General features: G+C 38.3%; 1 protein-coding gene across 4 annotated transcripts in view; it reads right to left on the bottom strand.

The window, feature by feature from the left end:
• MRE11 (MRE11 homolog, double strand break repair nuclease) overlaps nucleotides 1-13,302 on the bottom strand; it is an 80,144-nt gene that overhangs the window by 11,142 nt on the left and 55,700 nt on the right. For all 4 annotated transcript variants that reach the window (XM_038568292.1, XM_038568290.1, XM_038568291.1 and 1 more), the window contains 3 exons: nucleotides 13,165-13,248; nucleotides 4,497-4,555; nucleotides 1,833-1,900 (listed from right to left, as the gene is read on the bottom strand). In XM_038568292.1, the coding sequence (XP_038424220.1) occupies nucleotides 1,833-1,900; nucleotides 4,497-4,555; nucleotides 13,165-13,248 (211 nt within the window). The remainder of the gene's footprint in view (nucleotides 1-1,832; nucleotides 1,901-4,496; nucleotides 4,556-13,164; nucleotides 13,249-13,302) is intronic.

Raw genomic sequence — 13,302 nt, 5'->3', positions numbered from 1 at the left:
TGAGTGGCCCATCAAACATTTGTTTATACCAAGCATGTGCTCTCTTTCACCTTCCTGTGAATTGCTTTCTCTCCCATTGACATCTAAGACCCCTATCCCCTTTCTCCTCAGTCCAGAATGACCTATAATACCTCATTTTGTCAGTTTGGAATTTCCTGTTTGTGTGGATTCCCCCTACATTTGAAATTAAATTTGATTTCCTCCTATTTATCTGTCTCATGTCAATTTGATTCTTAGCCCAGCGAGAAAGACCTTGAAGGGCAGGAGAAATTCTTCCTCCCTGACAATTTCTTCTAAGCATTCTTACACACCTGTTCATCATCACCCCCCATGTTGCCTACCTTCTTTGTCAAGCCTTTGATAACCTATTCTAGAAGACAGTGTCACTTCCGTTAGATTTCATTACACTTGAACATTTACATTGTTGGATATTAGTGCCTTATAATTAACATACTGCTAAAGTGGAAATCCTCAAAGGAGGGAGACATTTCTTCCATATTTCTACCCCCAGCTCCTAGCATAATGTTTAACTGAACAAATATGTGGATGTGGAACTATACCTACCAATTTTCTCAACACAGACACTTAGTTCACATAAAGTATATATTCTCAAGGTCAAAATCACACCATAGGAATGAAAACTGGCTCAAAGGTATAGGGTAGGTGAAAAATTTGAGATACTACAATGGTTTTGGCCTGTCCCAAGCTCAATCCTACGCAGCAAAATTTCATTCTTTAGTATTTAATTTCTCTTGTTATTTCAATTCATCTAAATCATATTGAATTTTTATCCTTAGGTAACAAAACACAACGTTGAGATCATGGAAACAAGGGTGAGAAACACTGAGGTAGAGTGTTTTCTCATTCTCTCCCTTACAGCTAACAGCTCCTGCTCAGGCATTACTCTCAAATGTCCTTCCCCACCCTTCTGCTCCAGATGATTCCTATCTTCAAAACCTCAGCTAAATGTAAATTTAGTGAATTTTACTTCCTCTAGAAAGCTTTTTCTTCTTTCATAGCCCATAATTCTTGTTCCATTTTCTAAGGGCCTATGAACACTCGCACCTAGTCTGCATCATAAAATTTCACACATAATTATGTACTGACTCATCATCTTTTAATGAATTGAAATGTGTTCATCTCTCTTTTCCACTACAACTTATGTTGCCTAAAGGCAGTAAGCATTTTAAAACATTTATTCTATCCCCCATCAGACCTAATATAATGCTCACAGAAAAAAAGAATTAAAACAAGCTCCTGATTATTTTCTTAAGTAGAAATATTCATTAACTGAGCTTCAGTTAAGCAGTGTCCACCTACAATACTAACACAGAGAAATGCTACCAGTGCAACAAGTCAAGCTTTACAGTAATAGCAAAAATGGCAAAAACCAAAAGGACAGGAAAAAGCACACAAGTGCTCTGAAGGCAGGAATATTCAATGTGCTCCTCTTTTTAGTGTTCAGCACAGCACCCTGTGTAACTCAGTATGTAAAAATGCAAAAATGAAGAAGAGGGGCTGAAATCAATTATTAAAACAAAACAAAACAAAACTATTTTTTGTTAATTAGAGAGAACATAGAACTCCACTAGGAAAATCCTTGAGTAATAAAGGCAAAACAAATTATAGTTTAAGTTTTATTGAAAAATACTTGCAATAATGCTACATCACCTCTATGAACTAGCCTTTGCTCATTCATTTCCCTATTTACTTGACCAGCTGAAAATAAATCTGTTAAACTTCTATGGCACAGAAAAACATAAAGGTAGAATTCTGGATAATTGAAAGTTTTTTCAGATGTTTTCTTTTTGCAGAAAAATCACTGCACCTACCTTTGTTCTGTTTTTGAAGTGGTAGGAAAAATGTCTTCTTCCACATCTGACTCATCCACCTCAATCACCTAAGGGAAAAACAAAACAGTCAATAGTTTTTATGAGAATGGAACATCTGAATAAAAACAAATAGCTGAATTAAAAAAAAATGTTTTAATATACAAAAAAAAAAAAAAGTCAGAAAAAAGGGGGCAGAAACCACATTAGTAAAGAGTAATTGTTAAAACTGAAGCTTAGGGGCGCCTGGGTGGGTCAGTCAGTTAAGTGTCTGCCTTTGATTCAGGTCATGATTCCAGGATCCTGGGGTCAAGTCCCCACATCAGGCTCCCTGCTCAGCAGGGAGTCTGCTTCTCCCTCTCCCTCTGCCCTTTCCCCCTGCTTGTGCTCTCTCTCTCTCAAATAAAATCTTTTTTCTTTTTAAAAAGATTTTATTTATATATTCTTGACAGACACAGAGAGGCAGAAGGAGAAGCAGGCTCCCTTTGGGGATCCTAATGCAAGACTGGATCCCAGGACCCTGGGATCACAATCTGAGCCAAAGGCAGATGTTCAACCACTAAACCACCAAAGTGCCCCATAAATAAAATCTTAAAAACGAAACAACAAAAAAACCCCCCTGAAACTTAGCCTGAGCTCCCTCCCATGTCACTCTTCAATCACAAATGGTATCCTATGCATGCATGTCTGAGCTCACTTTTCTCCTGGACACCAACAGCAGCCAGGTATCTAGAAGAACATGCAGTTAGACTGGTGAATGACTCACACAGGGTCATGTGCTGATGGTACCTGTGGTTTTCTCGGGTTCTAGTGAGGAGTCAGACAATTAGTGTTCCATTCCCAGTTTAAAATTAGGTATAAGACCATGTGGGAAGTACTACCTTTTTATTACATTCATCCCAGTTAAACACCATTTGTTAGTTTTACGTGTCTCAGGAAAGATACTTGTTATTCTTGATTCTATCATCCAAAATACTACTTACTCATTCCTCCACATTCTGTGTTAGCTTGACATTCAATATACACATTTGCTATGTTTTCAACTAATGAATGAAGCCAAGGACAAAACAGTGAAAATAACACCTGAGTTCTCCCCCTCCAGGCTAATACTGAACTATTAGTAAAAAATTGTTAAATGCAATTGCTTAAGAAGCTATGAATCCACCCAACATTTCTGCATTTTGTCATAAAACTATTAGAAGATTGTCTTATGTGCCTTGAAGAAATCAAATGTATTCAATTCTCCTCCAATCTACCACTGTGTAACCATAATCAAAAAATGAAGGAAAAAATTAGCACTTGATCCCTTTGAATTCATGCCTTATAAGAGAAAATTCTAGAAAAGCTACCTTGTGGATGTGCTCATTTTGTTTTTAGATGATCTGTTGTTTAGATTAGCTGTTGTTAGCAGGCAACAGCTGAATGCAAATAAAATGGAGCTCAGGATAAAAGTTAGTGCCAGTACACCCACATAACAACAACAGGAAGAAGGGGGGAAAGAAGATGAAATTAAGGGAGTTAAAAGGACAAAATAAGAATCAGGGCAGAGAAGTGTCCTGGAAAAGGAGGGTGGCCAATCATGTCACATATTGAAGGGATGAAGAATGAAATTTGAAAAAATGTTGCTGAGACAGGTATGAAATAGAACACTGACTCTCAATGGGAAGGTGGTAATAACTATTATTTTGGAAACTTATGGGCATGTCTGGAGACACTGCTGATTGTCATAATTAAGGGAGTTGCTACTGGCATCTAGAGGGTAGAGGACAAGATGCTGCTAAAAACTCTACAAGGCAGAGGACAGTCCCTTCCAGTGAATTACCTGGTCCAAGACTTATCTGGTCAATAGTGTTGCTACTGAGAAACCCTGATGCAGAGGGAAGAGTACTGCCTTAGGAATAAAGAGATGCGGGTTTTGAAAGTAAGGTAAGACGAGAGTCAAGCCCACATAAAATCTTGGAATCCAAAGGAAATTCAGAGGCTTATGTTAAATCTAGAGCTTAAGAATGAGGTCCTTACATTCTGACAGCTTAGTTTGTCTTAAGTCTAGCTCCAGTCATCAGCACATAAGCCACAGTGTTGGGATCCCTGGGTGGCGCAGCGGTTTGGCGCCTGCCTTTGGCCCAGGGCGCGATCCTGGAGACCCGGGATTGAATCCCACGTCGGGCTCCCGGTGCATGGAGCCTGCTTCTCCCTCTGCCTGTGTCTCTGCCTCTCTCTCTCTCTCTCTCTGTATGACTATCATAAATAAATAAAAGTTAAAAAAATAAAATCGGAGGGTCCTGTGAGTTTAAAAAAAAAAAAAAAAAGCCACAGTGTTGTGAGAGGATAAGAAATAAAAGGAAGCCAGATTTAAGTAAGACCTCTATATGCACTGAACTCCAATTTTCAGTATTAATATTTCATGCATGGACTTTTTTGGCTCAATATTATTTATCCTCAGAAATCCATAAATGTATGTATGCAGTAATATTTTTAATCATGAGATACATTATTTAAAAAAAAAAATCCTAGAAGCCCCCAGTCTGGAGAATCCATAAAGTTCTCTCCAGCTTTAATGTTCCCCACTTTTTCTTCTTTTATTTACTTTGTAGATCAAAGAATTGACAATTCATAATGCAGGGAGCATAAATTATTAACACACAACTATAAAACTTTTTATCTTACCTCTGAATAATTCTTAGTAGCAACATTTCGGGACGGCTGCTGTCTTGTAGATTTAAAGGCTATAATGCAAAAGAATAAACATCCTATGTTATTCCTAAAGTAACTTAGAAAAATTTGTACATATCTTTAGCTGAAGATTTTGTAAGCTCTATTTACAAAAATCCATGATGGCCAATTGTAAAACCATTTATGTTTTTTAAGATCTAAAGGTCTAAAGGGAGGTGGGATTACGTGTTCAAATAAATCAGTGCTTAGCTGCCAGTCTCCTAACTTCCTGACTTACTCAACAGGTGATGTTCATAAATACACCTGTACTAGAAATATTTTACAGAGAACTACATGAAGGATAAAACCTGATCATCTAATGGATTAAACTCCAAATATGTTGAAGGTAACTCTCGTAATGTCTTCTTTCTTTTACAGTTGGCAGTATCTTTCCTTGTGGCTATATTAGGAGCCATGCGGTTCTGGTAAGAGCTTTCTTTTCCTCTACTTTGTTATCCATATTCAGTACCTAAGAATAGTCCAGAGGAAATCCTAGAAAACAGTGTATTTTTTATGCTATGAGAAAACTTTCCTTTAAATCCTTACATTTTAGCTTTAGGAACTTAGAAACATGAAATTTAGCTAACCCTTTGTTTTTCCCAAGGTCAAAGCCATGAAACTATGATTTTATAGTAAGAAATACGTGTGTTTGAAACAACAACAACAAAAAAAAAAGAAATACGTGTTTGGGTTTTGTGCCCATTTCTGGCAGCGCGCCTAAAAGCCTAGGAATTTCCTAAGTACCCCGGAAAGAGTCTTTTGCTATGTTAAATGACTTTGGGACCAAGCCTGAAGCTGGGGGTTGGTTGCCAGGGAAACCAAACAGGAAATCAGGAAGGGAGGGTTGGAACTCAGTTCCACCCTGTGATTTCCAGGCAGACAGGGGAGTAAGAGGTTGAATGAATCACCAATAGTCCATGATTTAATGAATTAATGGTCACGAAGCTGCCATAAAAACCCAAAGGAAGGGTTTGGCGAGCTTAGAGGTGGCGAACTTCCATGTGCTAGGGTGCCGGCCCCCAAACTCTCTGAGGATACAAGTCCTCTGCTTGTGACCTTACCTTTTATATCTCTTTATCTGGATGCTGATTTGTATCCTTTGTAATAAACCAATAATTTTGTGAATAAGCTAGTTTCCTGAGTTCTGTGAGCTGCTCCAGCAAAGTAATTAAACCCAAAGAGGGAATTAGGGGAAACTGATTGATAGCCAGTCAGTCAGAAGCACAGCTGGATTTGTGATTAGCCTCTAAGGTAGAGGGAAGCAATCTTGTGGAAGTCAGCCCCTTACCCTGTGGAATCTGACATTACTGTGGGTAGATAGTGTGAGAATTGAGTCACACTGTAGGAAACTCAGCTGATGTCCAAGAATTGCTTAGTGGTGTGAGGCAACCCACCCTACTCACCCCACTAACGAATTGGGTGTAGAATATTTAAAACCTAGAATAACTTTCAAACTGCCAATCAGAGCTTTATTTTTTCGTAAGCCTTACCAGTTTCCTAATATAAAACAGTATTTTCCCCTAAGACAACCCCCAAACTAAACATGACAAGAGGAGAAAAAAAGAGGTCTTGAAAAAGACAAAAGCTCAATGAAACCCACAAAGTCCAAGATTCCTATAATCTGAACTCAGGAATTGTTCTACCTAGCATACATTTATGATTTGTCCCTTGTTTCTATTCCAGGTTCTATCCCCTAAGTCTTGTGATGTCCATCTGAGAGGAAAGATTAAGGGCAGAAGCAAAGTACTTATCCGTTCTACTCAATTACTGGGGCCTCACATCCTAACTCTGCTCAAAAGGCTCAACAGGGCACCTGAAAAAAATAAGCCTCTTACAGAATATTTCTGTTCAACAATTATTCCCTAATTGATTCCTCAAACTCACATCCTGAAAAGAGCCTGCCAATAAATAAATGAATAATGAATAATAATAAATAAATGAATAAATAAATAAATCCTTCCTTTCTTTTCATCCCCAACAAATGTCGGTGAGATAAATTAACATTATCAGAAAAATAAGCACGGAGTTCCATTAGGAAGGCAATACAAGTATGGTGGTTTTGAGTTAAACTCATTTTGACTGACTAGCTGGGTGACTAGAGCCAAGCTCCCTTGGCTCATTAAGTCTCAGTTTCCCCACATAGAATATAGTGTTAATAGTAATTCATGCAGAAAATCGTTGAAGGGCAGCCTGGGTAGCTCATTGGTTTAGCGATGCCTTCGGCCCAGGGTGTGATTTCTGGGGACCTGGGATTGAGTCCCGCACTGGGCTCCCTGCATGGAGCCTGCTTCTCCCTCTGCCTCTCTCTCTGTGTGTCTCTCATGAATAAATAAATAAAATCTTTAAAAAAAAATAAAATTGCTGAAAAGATAAAAAGAAGTAGTTAATGGAAATAGTTGTGCCAAGTGCCTAGAAGTAGCAGGTATTCAAATAATGTAGCTAGCAGCAGTAGCAGCAGATGTAGTAGTGGCGGCTGTGACGGTAAACTCCATGGCACTCACAGAGCCCTTCTGAGGTACTATATTCATTTTGTCACCATCCTCTGCAAACTTCAGTGGAAAAGTCTGGGCTACCAACTCATAACAGCTGCTGGCTGTACGTCTAATATCTACCATCCCCAATAAAATCCCAATAGTAAATCTCTACACTCCATGGGGCTTATTATAATAGAATTTTACCTTTATAGCTCTCTTCATACCTCCAATTACAACAGGGATCTGGAAATTATCATTTTAAAGATACTTTTATCACCAACATCACAGTAGCTATAGTTAGTATCCCATGGTTATTTTGTCAGAGACTCAGCACCAAATGTAACCTAATAAAAATGTTTTACACATGTGTGTTAAAAAGTCTATTTCAGGGATCCCTCGGTGGCGCAGCGGTTTGGCGCCTGCCTTTGGCCCAGGGCGCGATCCTGGAGACCCGGGATCGAATCCCACGTCGGGCTCCCGGTGCATGGAGCCTGCTTCTCCCTCTGCCTGTGTCTCTGCCTCTCTCTCTCTCTCTCTCTCTCTGTGACTATCCTAAATAAATAAATAAAATATTAAAAAAAAAAAAAAAAAAAAAAAAAAAAAAAAAAAAAAAAAAGTCTATTTCACTTTTTAGAAAAAGTCCCAATGTTAGAGACAGTTCAACTGTAAAACCATTAGACCAAGTAAATTTACATAAAAGACAAATTAAAAAAAAAAGACAAATTTAGACTAATATTTATAAAACATTAATTTTCTTTTTTTCTTTTTTTTTTAACATTCATTTTCTTAAGTTTACTTTAAACATTGCCACTAATACTAATAGCAGCAATCATTTTTTGAATTCTTACTAAATCCTATGCTAAGTAATGTACTCCCTAAGTTCATTTGATCCTTGTAACTACTCTGTGGAATCAGTACAACACTGCCAATTTTATAGTTAAGGATCTGAAGCTCATAGAATAGAAATAATTTATACTCACTGGGAGCTTAAAATGTATACATACTGTGCCAAATAGTTCACATGTATTTTCTCATTAATCCTCAACCCATTGAAACAAATTCAATCATCACTGCATCTTACAGATAGGACACTGAAGATGGAAAGCCTAAGGACACATAGCTAGTAAATCAACTAGTCAGAATTCAAACCAATGGCTGACTTTGGAACCATGCCTTGCTTTTTAAAGATTTTATTTATTTATTCATTAGAGACATACAGAGAGAGGCAGAGACACAGGTAGAGGGAGAAGCAGGGTCCCTGAGGTGAGCCTGATGTGGAATTTGATCCCAGGACCCCAGGATCATGACCTGAGCTAACGGCAGACACCCAACCACTGAGCCATCCAGGTGCCCCAGGAACAATGTTTTTAACCTGTATGCTATATATCTCTAAGTAATTTTTATTCAGCCATTCTCAAGTATTTAATGAGCATCAACTACAGCCAGGCACTATGGACACCATGACGAAAAAGACCGAGTCGAGTCTCTGTTCTGCAATGCTTGCCAAGCCAGAGCATGGAGCCAGTCAGTAAAGAGGTGGGTGACCATACCAGGTCTGCCTCCAAAGCCTGGGTTCTTAACTACACCAACTGCTACGAAGTACACCACAATTAGATTTTTTCCTAAGCATAATTCAGGACATCTTAAGTTTCATATTAATTTGGCTTACTTTTTACAAATGAACATTATTACTTAAAAAAGGGGATTATTTGTGAACATTTTAAAGCACTCTGACTGGTCTCCGTCTTCTCTATATAAACAGAAGCTTTATCCCACATTATCAATGGGTCACAGAGCAGGACTCAGGAAAGAATGTCTGCAAAGTCTCACAGGCATAGTAGTTCTGAAAGGAGCTGACGGTAGGAAGTGAGAAAAAAAGTGTTCACAAAAACACCCTATGAGATATAAAGTTTTAGATGCAAAGGAGGCAGCCACATGTGAGTTTTAAGGAAGAAAATAAAGATAAAAATCTCTGTTTGTTTACTGTGGGCTAGGTTTTTCAGACAAACACTGGTACTCAAAGCAACCCAAACTGCTTCATCAAATGTTTAAAAAAAAAAATTCTAATGGCATTGAATTACTGATCACATAAAGAATTAACAGGTCAAAACAGAAGAAAAGCTCAAACTCTGAGAGGCAAGCAGAATCATTTTCTGATCTGAATCATTTCTGATCAGAATCATTTTCCACTGATCTGGACCAATGTTCACACTAGTTTTGACAGTTTTCTCTAGAGAGAGGAAAAGGGCTACCACAGCTCAAGGCCTGCTCAAGAGGAGAGGCCTAATGCATATTCCCTCCCTTAAGCTGGGACCCCAAGAAGAGAGGCAGACATAAACAGGATTTTGCAAGTACATATCAGTGGGTTGAACCTCAAAGTCACAAATTTAAATGTAGTTTCATGTAGCCCAGAAGCCTGGAGAAACAAATATGAGTTGTCTCTGGGGGAACTTATGTTCATCCTTGATCTCAAATTATTCTTGCTGATAATTTCTTAGGGACAACAGGTAACAAAACATGCAAGGAAATAAGTTACCACAAATGAGAATCCACAGAAACAGAAATCAGAAACAGACATTTAAAAAAGTGGCCGAAGACATTCAGATACTGGGTTAGTAGCCACAGAATACAGAACAAATATCCTAAGGCAGGAAACAACAAATGTTGGAGAGGATGCGGAGAAAAGGGAACCCTCTTACACTGTTGGTGGGAATGTGAACTGGTGCAGCCACTCTGGAAAACTGTGTGGAGGTTCCTCAAAGAGTTAAAAATAGACCTGCCCTACGACCCAGCAATTGCACTGTTTGGGGATTTACCCCAAAGATTCAGATGCAATGAAACGCCGGGACACCTGCACCCCGATGTTTCTAGCAGCAATGTCCACAATAGCCAAACTGTGGAAGGAGCCTCGGTGTCCATTGAAAGATGAATAGATAAAGAAGATGTGGTTTATGTATACAACGGAATATTACTCAGCCATTAGAAACGACAAATACCCACCATTTGCTTCAAAGTGGATGGAACTGGAGGGTATTATGCTGAGTGAAGTAAGTCAATCGGAGAAGGACAAACATTATATGTTCTCATTCATTTGGGGAATATAAATAATAGTGAAAGGGAATATAGGGGAAGGGAGAAGAAATGTGTGGGAAATATCAGAAAGGGAGACAGAACATAAAGACTCCTAACTCTGGGAAACGAACTGGGGGTGGTGGAAGGGGAGGAGGGCAGGGGGTGGGGGTGAGTGGGTGACAGGCACTGAGGGGGACACTTGATGTGATGAGCACTGGGTGTTATTCTGTATGTTGGTAAATTGAACACCAATAAAAATTATTTTATTAAAAAAAAAAAGAACAAATATCCTTACTATGCACACACAAAATTACAGACAGACTTAAAAATATCTGCAGGGAATTTTAAAAATCACACAGCATATTTCAAAAAAACAAAGTAGAATCTCTATCCCCACCAAAAACAATGAAAATAAAAAACTCAAAGGAGAGTTTTAAGAACAGATGGGCATGGGGGCCTGCTTTAGTCAGTAAAACATGGGACTTTTGATCTTGAGATCACGAGTTCAAATCCCACATTGGGGTTAGAGTTTACTTAAAACAAAAGAAAACAGATGGGTGAATTGGAAGATCAATATAGCACAGGAAGATAAAACAAGGGAAAATACAAAAGAGATCAATACTCTCAGGAAGACAGTGATTCTTACAGTTATTTAATTGAAGACCGAGAAGGCAAGAAAAAGAGCAGAGGTATTATCTAAAGGGAAAGATTTTCTAGGAGTGATGAAAGACACTCATTCACAATTTCATGAAGCCTAATAAATCCTAAGCAGGAGAAAAAAGAATTTCATATCTAGATTCATCAGTGAAATTGCAGAACACCAACAGCCAGCTGGAAGAAAAATAGACTACTTCAAAAAAAAAAAAAAAAAAAAAAGCAAGCTTTACAATTCTAATAGCTCTATTCTCAACAACAAAATGGAAGCCCAAAGACTCACTTTAAGTGACTGATTATGCCCACTGGTGCCAAGGAAAGCTTCATATAAAATAATTTAGCCGGGATGAAAAAAGGCAGTTTGAGTTACGGTATAGGTGAGTATAACTTTGTGTCACATGCAACCAGCTTCTGGTGACTTAACATGGAAATGTACATGTTTTATTCACTTTGCTTTTCTGTATCCCTCTGTTTTTTCTTTCTGTTTTTTATAACTAACATTTTGTAGAGGCCTCCTATGTGCCAGGCTCTACCTTTCGGCTTCAGAACAACCCATGATGTAGGGTCATTATGTAAACAAACGTAGGAGTATGAGTGATGTGTTCAAAGTCACAGGCCTTTCCATATTGAACTTTGCCTAGGTCTTTTCTATGTTGCCTATTTTTCTCCTTCTCTGCTTTACCTTATTCCTGCCGAGAATGGAAGAGCACCTTTTTGGATGCCATTTCCTAAAAGGCAACATATTTCTGAAGTCAAGATAAGGATCTCACCTGGCTCTCAAGTACTGAATAATCACTGAGTAAGAGTACAACAATAGAACTTTTTAAAAATTACTGTTTTTTTTTTTTCAAGTAGGCTCCACACTGGGCATGAACAACATGGAGCTTGAACTCACAACCCCGAGATCAAGACCTGAGCTGAGATCAAGAGCTGGATGCTTAACCAGCTGAGCCACTCAGACACCCCTAGAACTTTTTTTTTTTTTTTTTTTAATTTTTATTTATTTATGATAGTCACACACACAGAGAGAGAGAGAGAGAGGCAGAGACATAGGCAGAGGGAGAAGCAGGCTCCATGCACCGGGAGCCTGATGTGGGATTCGATCCCGGGTCTCCAGGATCGCGCCCTGGGCCAAAGGCAGGCGCCAAACCGCTGCGCCACCCAGGGATCCCTCACCCCTAGAACTTTTGATGAGTATTTTTAAGAGTCATTTACTCAATTTGATGTTTGTATCCTTCCTCCAATGTCAGTTGCCAGCCAATAAATGTTGAAGACTTCCTCTGATGGTGTCACAATTTGCTTCCTTCTGGGGTGGTTTACTTTATCTTCACATTAATTAGATAGGTTATTCTGTAGAATACAAAGACTCCTCTACTGAGAACCAGTAATTAGGTCTCTAATCTTCTCTTGCTTTGGAAACTAGCAGTACAGTTGCCCCTTGAACTCAGTGGTTGGGGCACTGACCCCTGTACACTCCAAAAATCCCCATTTAACTTCTGACTCTTCCAAAACTTAACTAATAGCCTACTATTTACTGGAAGCCTTACTGACAATATAAACAGTTGATTAACAGTTACTTTGTACGTTGTATATATACTGTATTCTTACAACAAAGTAAGCTCAAGAAAAGAAAATGTAATTAAGAAAGTCATATGGAAGGGAAAATACAGTAATGTATTTATCAAAGCCCCCCTTCCCCTAACATGTAAGTGGACCTCCACAGTTCAAACCCATTCTGTTCAAGGGTCAACTATATAGTGGTTAACCACTGGTTCTGGAGTCTAGGAAATGTAGGATTAACCCAAGTTCTAAAATTTACTAGTTGTGAGATAATGGGTAAGTTGCCTATTTTTTCAAAGCCTCAGATCCCTTTTCTGTAAAACAGATATAAGTATCTAACCACAGAGCTTTGAGAAGCATGCAGTAACTCTTACATAAACACTAGTCTTTATGAGTATTATCTAAAATACACATCATAGGACTTCCCTATGCTAACAGCAGAACCAGAGAAAAGCAGCATAAAAAAGTAAACGATATATTTATTAAGAAGCGGCACTTTCTCTTGATCATTGTTAACATACTGACTCACTTTTCAGACTTCATGGTCCCTCTATAAAGGAAATAATCAAATCTGTCTAAAAGTAAGGGATAAAAAAAACAAAAGGGATAATAAAAAATAATTTTTAAGGTTCACCCTTTTCAATAGCTCTGATGAATGGCAACGACTTTTTAAGGAATAGTTTATGAACTAATAATAATAATATTCCTTAACTATAAGGAATATTATTGTTCCTTAATAATCCTTTTGACTCCCCAGTGATGGCAACACAAATCAATGAGGTTTCCTAATGGGGATTTCCTAGATCTTCCTATGTTGGAATTTATAAATAACTGCTAGATTATAACTTGCAATCCATACTCACCATCTATAATAGACATGTTTCTAGATGTTGACGTAGTGGCCTTTGAACTTCTGCCTCGAGTAGAAGTCTCCAGACCAGTGCCTACTGTTAGAATAATGAGCAGTCAATATACAATTCCATTGGTAGCCAAGGGTTTTT

The sequence above is a fragment of the Canis lupus genome, chromosome 21, assembly GCF_011100685.1.
Source record: "Canis lupus familiaris isolate Mischka breed German Shepherd chromosome 21, alternate assembly UU_Cfam_GSD_1.0, whole genome shotgun sequence".
In the NCBI taxonomy this organism is placed as follows: Eukaryota; Metazoa; Chordata; class Mammalia; order Carnivora; family Canidae; genus Canis; species Canis lupus.
This window is presented reverse-complemented; position numbering and strand designations above follow the sequence as displayed.